Below are 15,276 nucleotides of genomic sequence, written 5' to 3'. Positions count from 1 at the left end.
CTTTGTACTCTTGGTGGGACAAAGCCACCAGCACCAGTCCACCTCATATAACCCCCAATAACCTTAATAAAAGAAAGTTGTATTAGTGTAATTGTGTGTGCTGACAGGGCTGTACTCGGAGAGGAGAGAATCACACCCTACCATCACAGATGACCTGCAGATGTAATAGAAGGAAGCTGCAAATAGATACTTTGGGAGAGCTACAGGCTTTAAGGTTACATCACACTCCTAGCCTGGTCCCTTCCCGTCCACCCAGCTACAGCATCGGCTCTGTTAAGTGCTGAGCTACAAGTGCTGGAATTAATAGGTGGGTGTTGCCCCAGCTCCACGTGGAAAAGTGAAAGGAGTCTCTCCTCAGCTCTACCCTGAGATGTTCCAGCTGAGAGGCCAAGCCCCCCTGGCAGATGATGGAGGAAGAAGCACATCCAGAGGATGAATCAGTGGGGAAGGGTAACTTCTGCACTCTGAGTCACTGCTGCTGTGATTCACCCTTGCCCTTCTCTTTCTTCACTGAATGTGCAGGGGAGAGTGGCTGGGTATTAAGGCTAGTCCAGAGCAAATAGGCTCCAAGACACACTGTGCTTTTTCCTGGGAGAATGGTGTTTACTCGTTTTGAGCTGTAAAAATAGGTGCAGAATGAGTGCTTCCCCATTTAACCTTGCATTGCCAAGGGGTTAGGTGCCTCCCAGTCTACACCTGTGGACTTTTCTTCTCCAGGTGTCTGGAGTCTTGCTGCAATTCCTCCTATGCCAACAGGGCTGCCTGTCTGCTGTTGCTCTTTCTGCACAAGTGCAAACATGTAAGAAAAGAACAAGTGGTTCAGACATACTTAATTTAGCAATGACTCTACATTAGTGGCTTGGGGATATTCAGTCCTGGGGGGAGGAATGCCCCACCAGTGTGCTTGGCCTACCATGTCATTGACACAGATGCCAGCTCCACTTCAGATGCTGGTGTAGTCTTCTTGGCCTTTCGGTAGCCCCTTCATTGGCCACAGAAACATGCAGGTGTTTCCTTCAACACCACAGACTACTTTCTTCTGTACATACCCACACACACAAAGCACAGAGCACTCAGCCTGTTCCTTTTCCTCTGTGCTGTTCCCTGTTTCCCCCAGGGGCTTGGCTTGCTGCACAGTTGCCTGTCTGTCTTTGCATGGTCCCAGCTGTGGGCACACCTCTCTGGAGTCATCCCTGAGAGTGGCTCCGAAGGTGATGTGCATGGCAGCATCTCTGCACACCAGGCAGGGCTCAAATCATGTCAGGACACTCAGAGTAACCCCAGGGCTTTGCAGCACCGAGTGTTGGCACCAGGACACCTGTGCATTCCCATGTTACTTCACACTGCTGGCACAAGTCCTTGTCACAGTGAGGAGGGCAGGACTGCTGCTTTTTTTGCTAATGCTTTAGATGTTGCAGTTTATTCCTTTCAAATGGTTGTTTTTTGTATTGCTGTTATTCTAGGTCTGTAAACATCTAAAGAGCAATAAATCATACATATTACATTATCTTGGGCACTCTGAATTCAACTCTGTCCAGGCCAGGATTAACAGAAACACATTTTAATTGACATAAATTTATCTAAATCCTAATCTTGTCTTATACTTCCAAAGCTCTGGCCTTCATGGCTCACTAGTGCTCTGAAGCACATACTCTGCTCAAACACACATCTCACCTGAGAGTCAGTTAGCATTTACACAGTGAGAAAAGTGCTTTTGAAAATATTTATCTTACATGCCTTCTGTAAAACTGTAGCTGAGCAATATGCAAAAACCAGGTGCCGCTGGAGGTGGCGTTACATGCAGGAAGCGACATGAAAATAGTAACCCAAGGAACAGCACTATTCTGAGCTGCTCCCTCAGAAAAAGTCTGGTAGTGCTGCTACTCTGCAGTGACCAGTGGATTTTTAGCTTCTTCATTTACACTTTCTTTTCTAGTCCTCATTCCTCACCACCCCAAAAGGCAGGATTCTACTCCATCTCCATCCCTATCATACTACTATTCCTCACAGCACATAACAAGTGGCCATAATATCATGCCTTTGGCTACTCAGCACTGGCTTGTTAAAGCCAAGCTTTCACAGCACTAAGCCAGAACAATGACAAAGATTTTGGTATCTAAATTCTCCCTCCACATAAAACTGAAAGCTTGTCTTGGCAGCTACATTACCCTCGAGGCAGGAAACCCTTGTGATGCTGAATTTTTTTTTCTTCTTTATTTTTCTTAGCTTCAGTCTTCCTACCTGCATGAAGTGCTGCTTCTGGGCATGGACAGACAGCTTCACTTTCACTGTAAGCAGCTCAGACAGATGTAGAGGGCAAAAAAGCAGACAGATTTTTTTTTGCCAACTGCTCCAAGGCAGAGGACTGGTTCAAACAGGTGATGAGAGCTTGTTCAACACTTAATAAATCAGCAAGTCAGTAAAACAGTGCATATATGAGATTATAAGAGGATAAATCATCAGTTATTCAGAAATATGGTGCCTTTTTTAACTTTTATGCAAGCCCCTGGATGGTGGGAACTCACTGTATACTGGTCAGTCCCAGTAATAAATGCCAACATGTACTGGCCATATTGGCCGTGAGAAACCAGAGTGCGGACCCAGGGGATTAGCTGGGGCTGAGGGACTCTAAGCTCAGGGACAGGCAGGACAGAAATAAACTCCAGAGTAGCCAGCTCTGGGTAATCACTGACTTCTACAAGGGACAGAGAGGAGCAGCCAACAGCACTTAGTGCTCTTCCTGTTTTCCAGATGCCGCTGTGCTGAAAAAAAGTAATTGTCCTTCTCCAGGAGAGGAAGATGACAAGCACCAGAATGACTTTCTCACCTGCTTCCAGGTAGCAGGATTAAAGAAGCTCTGGGACCTGAAAGCAAGGGCTCCCTGTTCCCAACAGGATGGCCTTAGAGCCCTGTGTGTCTGCAGAGGAGCGAAAGGTAAGCCAAGGGCACGGCCCTTGCCCTTGCACTCCAGTTTGAAACCTGATACAGCCCCAACAGAAAGGACCGTAGGGCTTTGTGGTGAGGGCTCTCTCTTGACCCCTGGGTGTAAATCCCTGCAGACAGAAAGAACAGGTTGTGGGCCTCCCACAGACCCTTTCTCTGGTACCAACTTCCCCTACCATGTCTCGCTCATCAGTAGGGCCCAGCAATATGTAACTGCAGCTTTCTTTGGCTTTCAGATGGCACTCAGTCTAAAAGCAGGTCTGTACTTTGCCCCAAGCTGGAGGGATGGCCAAAGCCTCTGGCCAGCACACAGCCTCAGCAGCAGCACTTTGCTCCATGTTTTCCCTAAGAACAGTGGAGCCCTGAGGAATTTTAAGTTAAACAGGGCAGAGCATATGGCAACTTGCTGCCATGTTCCACAGCCTCTCTGTCAGATCTCTTGCATCCTCCTCCAGCTTTAGCAGAACATGAAAATCCCAGACACAGGCTATGAAGTGCAGGCAAGCACTAAAGAGATTTTTCTATCAGTCCAGGCAGGTTTGCCCTTTAATTACTGGAACAGCCAGAAACTCTTGATACCTGCCACCATTTCTATTAGTACATAATGCACTCACATTAGTTCATCCCCTCATGAGCTTTCTACTAATGTTTGCACTTGATCCTCCTTCTCGCCTCCTCCTTTTTGTCCTAATAAGTTCTTAGTCACCTTCCCTGAACATCACTTAACACCCCTCACCGCAAACATACACAAATGATTAAAAGTTATCATTATCCTAGTGTCCTGCTACCCTCTCTAAGCTCCACAAAGAGACTTGTTTCCGAACAGTGAAAAACATAACCATTTGTCAGCAAAGGTGTGCAGGCTGTCACATAACCTGCAGTGCCTTCATCCAGCATTGTGGTCCTCAAGCTTTTCAAAGCCACCCTTCCTCTTTTTACAAAAGTTTCATTTTCCCTTCTCATTTTCCCACTTTCTACCCAACAAAACCACTATTCACTTATCTTAAGCCCCCAGAGCTCAAACATGAGGGGTTTTTTTCCACAGTAGGAAACAGTTTGTACTACCAGTTTTCTTCTCCCAACATTTACATTTTAATTTTTCAGTAAAAAATTAACTCTACCTGTGTTAGTTCAAAGGATATACTACACTCATCTTGGAGCTGGAGGGGATGGACAACTTCTGGGTGGGAGAGTGGGAGACCAGCACATCCAAACACAACAGCAGGAGACCAGGTTTTTCTGTGGCTCTTACCTATTGTCCTCCAGTTACAGGATGTATTCTGACACTCCCCAGAGAGAAAGTCCCTGCTGTAGTAGAGGAAGGGAAACAAATGAACAGGACAACAATATGATTCTCTACATCACCCAAATAGCTAACAGAGTTTATTTCTAAAACAGTTGGAATCTCATATTTGACAAAGTTGCAGACAGATGGAGCTTTCAGAACCAGGTTGGCACTGAAGGAAACTTAAAACACTTTTGCTGGCAGAACTACAGTAGAGAGGTGCCGAATTCCCTGCCAGACAGCTGTCATTCAAAGACCCCCAGTAGAGCTGGTGATACCAGAAAATCTGTGCTTTTCTTGGTAGACATGCTTCACACGGAGCATTTGGGGAAAGCAAGAAAAATTTGGCAGAGAGATGTCAGTTTTCCAGCCTGAAAGCATCACACATTAAGAGCATCTGGTGGGTCTATGGACCCAGCACCGTCATAACAGCAAAAGCTGCAGGCACACCTCAGCCCTGTTGATAGGAACAAAAAAAAAGTGCACTTGTAGCTTACTTCTCTTGATCCAGTATAAACAAGTGCACTTGCAACTAAACATATTCTTTGGATGATCACAGAACACAGCTGAGAAATTCTTTGGTAGTGAGACTACACAAAATTCCCTGATTTTTTTTTCTCCTCGTTACAGTGACAAGTGACAGAGTCATGTGAGAGGCTGAAAAAAAATTGCTAGTGTAGTGCCAGAAGAGGGGGCCTGATTCCAGCAGAAAGTGGAAACTGCTTTTTCTTCAGAGCAAGCTCAGGTGCCAGCCTCAATCCTTAGCAGGTGCTTCTCCCCACTGCCACTGCAGCGCTGAGGTCTCAGCTGCATTCATACCATCTGCAGCAGAGCACTGGATTCCCAAAGGATTGCCAAGCGGGGTTAAAGCTTGTAGGAATGTTTCTACTGTCTGTCTGAGGTGGTATCTCAGGAGGTGAAGGAGAAATAGTGCACATCTCTTTTCTCTGGGGAAACAGATGAGATATCCTTAAATATCTACCATATCAGTCCAAATTAAACTCGGAGTGCTGGTTTCCAAAAACTGTAGTTAAATCAAGTCTTGGCAGGAGGACCGGTGATCAAGCACCCCTGTTTCAAAAAATTACACATACATATATATATATATGTGTGTGTGTGTGTGTACCTTCTTCTGCAGACATTTTCACTCAAAGTGCCCCGAATGAAGTCCCTTGACCATTTGATTGGTCCTGTGCTGGTACGGTAAGAAAGCCTTAACTGTCACTGACACTGCTAACAGTGGATTTCTAGCTCAGAACAATGTTTGTTCTCTTAAGTGAGAGAGCCTTTGAGGTATGTCCAATTCAGATTGTTAAAAATCAAAAAAATGGCCCATTTCTGACCAAACACAAAACATATAATCTGAAGGTATGGGGCAGAAAAGCAGGCCAGAGTTGGCCATTGTGAAGAAGTAAAAAATAGTCAAAAAGAAATTCCTAACATTATAAATACCTGCTATATACTTTTCTTTGAATAATCCTCTATATTAATGTTAAAGCAGTTTATCTTGGAGTGAGTGTATGTAACTACATCCACAAGCAGCACTTTCAAATTTTTTCCTGCTCTATGTCGCTGTAAATAGGGCGCTTATGGAAAGGAATAACAAGAAGAATCACAGAAACTGAACCTTATGAGGAGGATTCCTACCTCTCCAGGTTATCTGCTCAGTTATTTTCATTTACTTACTCAAAATTTTGTGACACCAGTAACTGGCCCATTTCTCTTGTTAATGAGTTAAAAAAATAAGTGAAGATGCATATATTTGGATGGGAGAAAAGAAAAAGGTGGCAACAAATAGCAATGTATGTTGACCTGCTACAAGACACAAAAAGAATTTTCTGAGAGTACCACTAAATTATTTAGCAGTATTGATGCAGGATTTCAGACAAATACAAAAATACATAGTAGGCCAGAAAGTGCTTTTTCCTCCAGTCTGTCCCTGGTAAACTGTATAAATCCTACTTCTGCTGCAGCATCAGACAGTTGTATTGACAGAAGAAACCAACTCATGAGTACAAGTTCTACTTCACAGCTAGACATGAAAGGAGAAGCACCAAGGAGGAGAAGGGGCCTGCACTTCCTTTTTCCCCTGTAAAGAATTTCCAGCTCACCAGAGATGGACTGCAGAAGGAAAGACAAAGGTATCAAGCAGGCTCTTAGCTGAAAGTTACACACCATGATCATACCAGGCTGGACAAAACTGAACTGTTTTGTCTGTCCAGACTCTGAGCAGAGCATGGATTCCAGCTGAGGCAGAGACAAACCATATGTAAGAGAAAGACGCTCATTGCTCCATTCACAATGGGCTTTCCATAAACACTGTTAGATTCCAAAGAGAATAATTTATAGGAAATGCACAGAAATTTTCTACAGAACAGATCTTACTGTGAAAAGGAAAAAAAAATCCCACAAAACATCAAACATATATTCTTGGGTACATATTTTCCTGTATTTGGCAAGGGGAAGTTGTTAAGAATAATCTTTATATGCTCGTAACCTATAAAAATTCATGGAGAAAATCCTCGATTTCATCATATACTATTGGGGCTAGGAGGGAGTGTTTGCAGTGGTGTATTCAACTTGCAGTTCATAATTTTTTATGCTGGCAGAGCTGATATTTGAAAAAGTCCATAGTTGTCATAGAAAGAGGTAACAAAGATTTGGGTCATCTTATCCAGGCACAAATCAGTTTGCAACAGTTCCTTTCTTAAACAAATCATCCTTGTAAGTTAAGAATCAGGTAGGAATTTGCAGGATTTCCCTTGTGTAAACAGATAGAGGAAATCAGAATGAATTTTTCCATCCCTCTGAAAGGAGAGCCAAATCGCTGTCCAAGTTTTAAATATACTTATTGCAAATAGCTGGAAATAAGCACAGCCCAGATTGTGAGACAGAAGTTGTCTTTCTCTGAAACGAGTAGGTTCTCCATTATAAACTTCTTTGGGTGGGGAGAAGTGGGAAGAGCAAAAATACTTTGGTTCACAACGTTGTTTTGCATAGGCATTCAAGTAGATCTTCCAAAGCTACCAGCTGTCCAGGCCAGTAACAAAATACCCATGCTCTCTCCTCGGTAGTGGACACTCCTCTTTGGTATCCTGTTTTGTAAGGCAGACCTCTTGCACAGGTGTTGGAGTCACACAGATGCATCTTTGAAAAGGAAGACAGTGTCACTTTTGTTGCTACAAACGAATTAGTCTAATTTATTAAGAAACCTTCTTTTGGTAGGGGGTTCGGGAGGAAGGAAAGAAAGTATTGATATGTTCAGTTTTTGCTAGAAGCAGGTTAATTTGCTCTTGTAGTTCTTGTTAACAGATGTCAGTAGCTGTGATACATTTGTGTTGACAGAAAATATAGAGTTATTGCTTTGTGAGTAATTTTGAGTAACAACAATGAAAACATTAATAAATCCTTCCAGGTAGACACAGCCCTGTGGCAGAAAATATAAATATTCACTCTGGGAAGCATTCTGGCAGTTACCAAGCATGATACTTACTTGTTGACTGTGTGATGCACGAAACCTTGTAGGATGACCACATGCTTAAAATACACAGTATTGTAGCCAGGAACCCGAAAGTCTGGAAGAGAAAACAAACAAACCACAAATATTTACAGAGCATTAGATGACACATATTCCATGCATGTATGGACACTTTTGTATACTCAGCTACATATTTTATGAGATTAACAGACCCGAAAAGCTGAATTTTACTCCATTATGCCAAAATACTAAAAAAAATAAGACTTCCCATAATATAATAGCAGCTTATGTCTTGTGAAAACAACAACGGAAAGATAGACTGAGAGTCATATACAAGGAGGGAGAAAAACCTGGACAGCAGCATGGAGTCTCACCTTCTAAACTCACTGGGATTCTGCAACAAAGAAACGACTGTTTCCAGCACCTCTGATTACCGTTCTTTTATTACCCCATTTGAACAAGTCTTTCCCTGCTGTCTGCCAAATAAACAAGTCAGGTAAGTCTTTTAGTCTGTTTGCATCATCTGGACTGAGTTTCTGAAAGCAATTCATTATTCTGGAGGAGTTGTATTTCTGGTCCTGCTGCTGTGAAAATACTGTCACCCACACTCCTAAGTCCTGCCTCTCTCTACAAGGCCCTCCAGCCAACAGAGGCACAGAGCATCTTCCAGTAACTCAGTGCAGGGCCTCAGCGGGTTTTAGCTCAGGAGAAATTATCTTGAATAGGGCTCTGTTCAGGAACAAGAGATGTCAAAAGCCAAAGACTGGGGTGCAACCCTTTAGGTAACTTCCAGCTACAACAGCCTTTTGTCAAACATGATTTGTCTTAATTCTTCCCCTAAACACATAAGTTCCAATGAGTTAAAGCAGAAGTCTTTGATTTCAACACTCTGACAGGACAAATACCCACTTTAGTGGTGAATCTGGAGTCTCACAACAAAATGTTTTTGTTGGCACTGTGTTACAGAACATTCACTGAAGTGAGCTAGAAGGGAGTTTACGCAACCAAGACACAAGCAAGGCAAGTCTGTAAGAAAATAAAAGTACAAATAACAGATTTCCAATGTCCTACTTGATATATATTGCAAATTTAAAAATGTCAAGGCTAATAGACACAGTCTTACCGCTCCAGCCACAAGTCCAGTCAAGTTGTAACTCTTGGATGCTGCTATGATCGATGCAATGAGAAGCAGAATTGTACCAATTAAGTAATGAAGGAACTCCTGTAAAGACAATACAGTCTGCATTAGAAGGGTATCTTATCAGGAAAGCATTTTGATATGCCTCAGTCAAAAATAAGTTGGCAGAAGTGACTCAAACCCAGAGAACAAAACACTAGTAACAAAAGAAAAAGAAAAAAAAGGCAAAACAATATTAAAAAAAACCTTAAAACCCCACCTTGTGAGTGGATTTTGTGCCAAACCTCAGTTTCTGTCCAAAAAAGGAGAGATGGACAATCTTCAGGTCTACTAATGTCACTGGAATAAAATTTCCTCGGTATGAATGCAATCCTTTCAATTCAACCTGGTACATTACTGAGGATGAAGCGTACCTTTATTGCATCAAGGATGCACTTTACTTAAAGGGATGGTTCTGGAGGAAGGAAGAAGCCGTAAAGACTATACAGAATGGCATAAGTGGAAAACCAAATGCTCCTACTTCTGATAATCTTAAAAAGTAAGCAGTGGATCTACTGCTGGATTTACTAACGACTTAAATCAACCAAAACTCAAACTAGGAGGGAAGTTACAAAAAGTGCAACTGCAGTAAAACATGATGGCACGGGTTTTTCTGGGAAAGCACCAAGGCACCATATTTAAGATCTTCTCTGGTGTGATGAGTATCAGTCCAGGAGTCAATTTTACCTTGTTACAAGCAGGGGTTATCTGAGGTTTGAGATTCCAAATCTTCACAAAGCTTACGGCAACCGATGTATGTGTTTGCACATGGGTTGTTTCCTGGGCATGGCTGGAGTGGGCAGTGGGGTATCTGCTTACTTAACTGCACTGCCCTACCAGGGTGAACCAAACAGATGCCATGTATAAGGGAGAGGAGAGATTCTGTCTCAAAACACAAGAAAGAATATAATCCCCAAAGGAAATTGTTCAATGAAAGCCCAGAAGCAACTATCCTCTCAGTTTCCCTCTGCTCAGGTGCTTATAAAAAGCTGAGAAGGATTTTTGCCATAAAGTAGGCTCTGAGACAGCAACTTGCCTCCCTCATTCGTAACCTTGTTTCAGGTAACCGAGATCCCAACCCCTGCATTTGGTAGAATACATTATTTCCATGAGGAGGCTTCTCTGGCAAGTCCATGATGCAGCAGGCAAATTAGACACTCCACTGCCTCCTTAGAGACAGCAAATAAAGCCATGCACACACCACTGCTTTAGAGGAGTCTGAGGGATGGGCAGAGGTGCAACAGATTTATCAAAGGCTAAATTAGGTGGAGGATCAACCCCTGGCAAGGCCAGGAGAGTGCCCCTCTGGAAAAATACTTCCAAGCTATAAAAGGTGTCAGTGCTGAAGCACCTCTTGAACCACTGCAACTTTACTGACTACAAATCACACCCCTGATTGCAATGTAGAAATCCTGCCAGGGAACTCATCTTAGTGCTAGCTGTAGTTTCCCAAAGTCTCTCACACATCTTCCTATTCTGTTCTAAAGATACCTAAATGTGTGACTGATAAGGAGGTTGTTTATTTTGTCAAGAGCAGCAGTGTTCAAGCATCACATCCCACAAAACTCTCTGAAGCTGAGCAGCCACAAACTTCACTGCCTTGAACTCAATAGTGGCTCTGGAACATTGAGGAATGATTAAACACAGGACAAAAAAACGAAAGCAGCCTACGCAGAGGCCAAAATGGCATTGTCCTGTTACAACCATGCACAAATTAAATGCTGCTTTACCAAACTGTCATTTATTAGCTTACTAATCCTTTATTTCAATACCTACATTTGTATTATTTCTAGAAAAATAAGTACCTTTAGAGACAGGTAGTGGTGACATACATTTAAAAAGAAAAACTCTAACCAAATTCTTCAGCTAAAGGAGAAGAAAATTAAATTTTTCTCTCTGGTTAGAAGTGGATGGATGGACAAACTGTTATCTTAGATCTGTAAACTATTTACACAGCTTCCATTAAATGCCATCCAACCAATTCTTGGATTTCAAATTCCTTTTATATGTCTCCAGTTGGTTTTCCCCACTCCTTTGGTCCTTCCTCTGTAGAACTAACATGTCACTATGTGCAAAGGGAGGCGTGTTCTAAGAGGTTATTAAAATCCATCATTCCATACAGAACTCTTCTGTTAGTTGACCTGACCCAGAGCTACTGAGAAAGTTCAGGTCCCACATTTTCTATGCTGCTCATTAGTTCTCTGCTGGGATATGAGAGATGGATGTGTACGGGAAATGTGGGAATGAGGCAGGAAAATCCTGCAGGATATCCCAGGAATGGCCAGGCTATGGTAATCAGGCTGAGGCTTCTATTTCTTGCTATTGTTTACATTACCTAAAACCATACCAAAAAGAGACACATTTGACTTAAATAGCACTCACTGCCTTTATTTTGGGACAGGATGTAGTACATGAATTCTAACGCTATGATTTGGTACTTTAGCAATCCCTTAACTGCTCTAAATGACCTGAGCTAGGAACCATCTGCTCAAGGCTTGATAATCAGTAGCTTCTTTTCAGTTGTCTCAGAATAACACTATTGCCTTCCATGGAGTAAATCTGGATTTATATCTGTGTGAAGAAGGGAGGGATCTGATCCAAATCAGCTAAAAAATCTTGCAATTACAGCATCTGCTGAATAGAATACTAATAATGAAAGGATTTGCATACAAGGCAAAAAAGAATTAAGAAAAAGACAGCCTATCACTGTGAGACAGCACAAGAAAATGGACTAAGAAATTGAGACACCAACCCCCAAGAGAGGCAAGGAGCCCAGGCCATGTGACAGGCTTACCGCAAGTGGCCAGCTAACGCAAGAGAGCTTCCTGTAGATCCTGAAAATGTGGGTAATGTAGAAGAACAAAATCATAACCAAGTCGCACATGGTGACAATCTGAAAGAAGCTGTATGCACTGTAGTCTGTCCATGGAGAGTTATTTACACTGATGAATCCAATCAGCAATGAGATCTGGAAGACAAAGTGTGCATTGAAGATTTTTACAGTGGTGCTCAGAGGGTCGTGGAGATGGCACTTAGAAACAGAAGACAAATATCTATTGTAAATTGGATGGTCCCAACAAAATGGAGGACAAAGTAATGAGTATGATAATAATGTTTTATAATCTGCTAATAAATGAGTTGAAGCAACCATTAGGAGTGGGAAAAAGACCAACTGCCACAAGGAAAGTAGCGGTTTCAGCCTGGAGAACCTAACCTGAAGAAGTCTCTATGTACAATAGAAAAGGTCTCAAATAAAGAAAAGGAACTAAATGCATGGAATTGCACCATCGACTGAAATAACTAAACCCCATGGACTTTCAGAAGGAAATAATTGAAAGCTGTAAAAATGGAGGTGTCTGTGAACAGATGCACCATTACTTTCACTTAGTTACACTTTTCACACACAAATTTGAATGACCTGGCTGCAATTGAGCTAACAGTTTTTACTCTTCCTTTTCTACTACCTACAGAGCAGGAGTATTAGAGGATTGTAAGGCAGAATCATAGCAAATAATAATAACATTTGGGGGAATTGATTAACTCACCCCACTTCCAAAGCTTTAATATGCTAACATTGCCACATGAAACTATAAAACATTATTGTACAGCTTTCAGCTGTAGGCTTGCAAACAATAAAAACTACTTCACTTTTTAAAATCTAAAACTACTTGTTTATTTTAGTAATCTTGCCGTTTCCACCAGGTTGGCTAACCTGGGTGATTGAAATAAATCTACTGAGAAGATACTAAAATATTTTCTTATTACAGACTTCATCAATGCATACTTTCAGCCACTGTAATTTTTAGTTCCCCCAAAGTCAGCCAGCAGCAATAATGATTCACATTTTAAGTGCTTCTCCTAGACATTAAAAAACTATCTGATGAAGCCTGAACTTCAAGACTGCATCATCCTTTCCTGCCCACTCATCTTCCAAACTCCTAATGAACTGCATTCATTATCAGAATAAATTCCTTAAGATTAAGAGAGAAAAGAAACCCCAATGACCAAACAACATAGTTTAGATTCTCCTTACCATAGTGTTAACCAGGTTTCACCTGCTCCAGATTCTTCCCCACACGAGTGGCTAAGCTATTTGTCAGAGCTGGTCCAGCTGCATTATTTTTACTGTGGTAGTCCATGTAGTTGTTATTAGCTTTGTAAGTGATGCTCAATTCAAGACAGTGAGGGGCTTCTGCACTACAGTGAGCCTACATCTCCTCTCACTTTTGAAGTAGACACAGGACTTGGGGTTAGATCATCATATTCTGTGCTTCTCAAGAATGGAGATTACAGGTGCCTTTGGAAATGCATGATACTGCTTTGTCCCTGTCTCCCAAAATGTGTTCTTGCCCTCTGGTTTGGGCGTGTGACATGAGAGCAGCATCCTGCATGTTCAGTGCTTCTGTCTGTACCACTCCCGACCTCTGGGTCTCACTGCTTAACCATTGGAGAATCCTAAGTGCACAAAGCTTTAGACCTTGAGCATGGCAGAGGTTTCTGATATGCCACACTTCATAGAAAACAACAAAGCAATACTCTTCATAATTCAGCATTTAAAGAACTCCGGCCCAGTTCTTCAATTCTGAGATAATTTGGATGCAGTTTGGTCTAATAAATGTCTACGTATAGCAGGTCTACATGAAGCAGTGGTTTCATGAGGGGCCATGGCATCTGTCATCTTCTCCTTCCTGCCCTGATTTCACCCTTTGTCATGTGCTGGCTCCTCCATTCATCTGTGCTGAGCCACCTCAGTGTATGAAGCCAGCAGAAAAGTGAACTACTAAATAAAAAGCAAATAGCTTTACTCTGACTCAGCCATCACACAAGGCAGGGTCAGGTGAGCAAGGAAATGTGAGGGTGAAGTTAGGATTCCAATGGAAAAGACAGGAAGGACTGAGCAGGCAGGACGGCAGCAGCCAGTACCACTCTGAATCAGGTGGCCACAGACCATCCATCCCAGTGCTTTGAATCTTAATGTCAGTTAAGAAGAGTTGTCTGGCTTAGCCACTGAATACCTTGAACAGTGAGGAGAACATTTGCCCTATAATCTAGGAGAACATTTGAAATTATGCAAGACACAACTATTATTTTCATAACATAAACTCAATTTAATGACATTCCATTCTATGGAAGCCTCAACAAGAAGTCACAGCAAGCACTGAGTCTTCCTCTTGCATGAAGGTGGGATGAGGACAACACTTTTCTAATCACCAAAGGCTAGATGGGGTCTCCTTTATTCATGTGTCTTCACAATAATCAGTTCCCTGTTTCAATTACACTGTACAAATCAAGAAGGAAGCATTAATTCACAGAAACATTAAATCTGCCTACTTGCTCATTTCATGCATGAACGATTAACTTCAGCAACTTTTTTATGGTGTACAAAGGGTAAGGAGGGCTGGATCCTTGAAGTACAACCACCATCCAAATAATAAAAAGCATGAGAAAAAAACCCTTAGTCTAAATTAGACCCAGTTCTCTCAATTTCATGGAAGCATAAAAGTATTTTTCTTTTCAATTAAAAGGTGTAAAAGACTGAGAAGCAGAAAGAAGAATGTGAGCCATCCAAGGACAGAAAATTCATCTGTGTTATATTCCTCAGAAACAGGAAAATACAGTGAAGAATCTGCTCAGCTCCTACAGATGGGGTAGAACCATGGATTTGAACAAACATGCTTTCCATTTCAAGCCTACTTCACAATTAAAACAACTCCAAAACCAATTAGCAAAAATTTTCCCTTCTTTGATTTAAGATCAGCACATAGGTTGAAAGAAATCACTGCATGGTAACAGGTATTTCTTTCAAATATTTACTTAGTATAAGTAATTATAAGTAATTATAAGTATTTTGCAATATGAGATTTATCTGCAATTTCTAAAGAGGGTCTTCTGATCAGAGGCACGTAATTCTGTTTCATAGGACACCCTATCAACAACTTTATAACAGTTGTCTGCCATATTATATTGCCTGCATGGCTGCCAGGTACAGAGTTTAAAACCCACATGTTGAAAAATAATGCTAACAAATGTAGGAAATAGGGCCACATAATATCATTTGTTCCTTAAAAGTGACAAATACTGAAGTTTCTTCACCAGATATTGGTTTATCATGATATACTGGGTGATGACTGTATTTCTTCCCCCCTGGGTTTCCCATTTCCAGAATGACAAAATGATGAATATGTAACTGTCTGGGATACAGTTCAACATAGATCTTAGAAGTCAGCCTGTGGCACAGAGAGGGAGATGGAGAGAAATGAATGGCAGAGCACTAAAGTGATCAAATGTTATGAGTGTTCTTTATGCATCTCTGCTCAGAGTAGCAGGTTAATACACCTTGAAAATAAAAACTGAGGGCACAAAAAAATCCAGGGCACTGCTATTTCCATTTCA

General features: G+C 41.8%; 1 protein-coding gene across 3 annotated transcripts in view; it reads right to left on the bottom strand.

Moving 5' to 3' along the window:
• Nucleotides 1-4,292: 4,292 nt before the first annotated feature.
• The window catches only part of CMTM7 (CKLF like MARVEL transmembrane domain containing 7), a 29,966-nt gene continuing 18,982 nt past the window's right edge, over nucleotides 4,293-15,276 (bottom strand). For all 3 annotated transcript variants that reach the window (XM_071561147.1, XM_071561149.1, XM_071561148.1), the window contains exons 2-5: nucleotides 11,678-11,851; nucleotides 8,830-8,928; nucleotides 7,722-7,803; nucleotides 4,293-7,375 (exon numbers count right to left, since the gene is read on the bottom strand). In XM_071561147.1, coding sequence (XP_071417248.1) covers nucleotides 7,362-7,375; nucleotides 7,722-7,803; nucleotides 8,830-8,928; nucleotides 11,678-11,851 — 369 coding nt within the window. In that variant the 3' untranslated portion in view covers nucleotides 4,293-7,361. The remainder of the gene's footprint in view (nucleotides 7,376-7,721; nucleotides 7,804-8,829; nucleotides 8,929-11,677; nucleotides 11,852-15,276) is intronic.

Source organism: Pithys albifrons, chromosome 7 (genome assembly GCF_047495875.1).
Source record: "Pithys albifrons albifrons isolate INPA30051 chromosome 7, PitAlb_v1, whole genome shotgun sequence".
NCBI classification, from domain to species: domain Eukaryota; kingdom Metazoa; phylum Chordata; class Aves; order Passeriformes; family Thamnophilidae; genus Pithys; species Pithys albifrons.
This window is presented reverse-complemented; position numbering and strand designations above follow the sequence as displayed.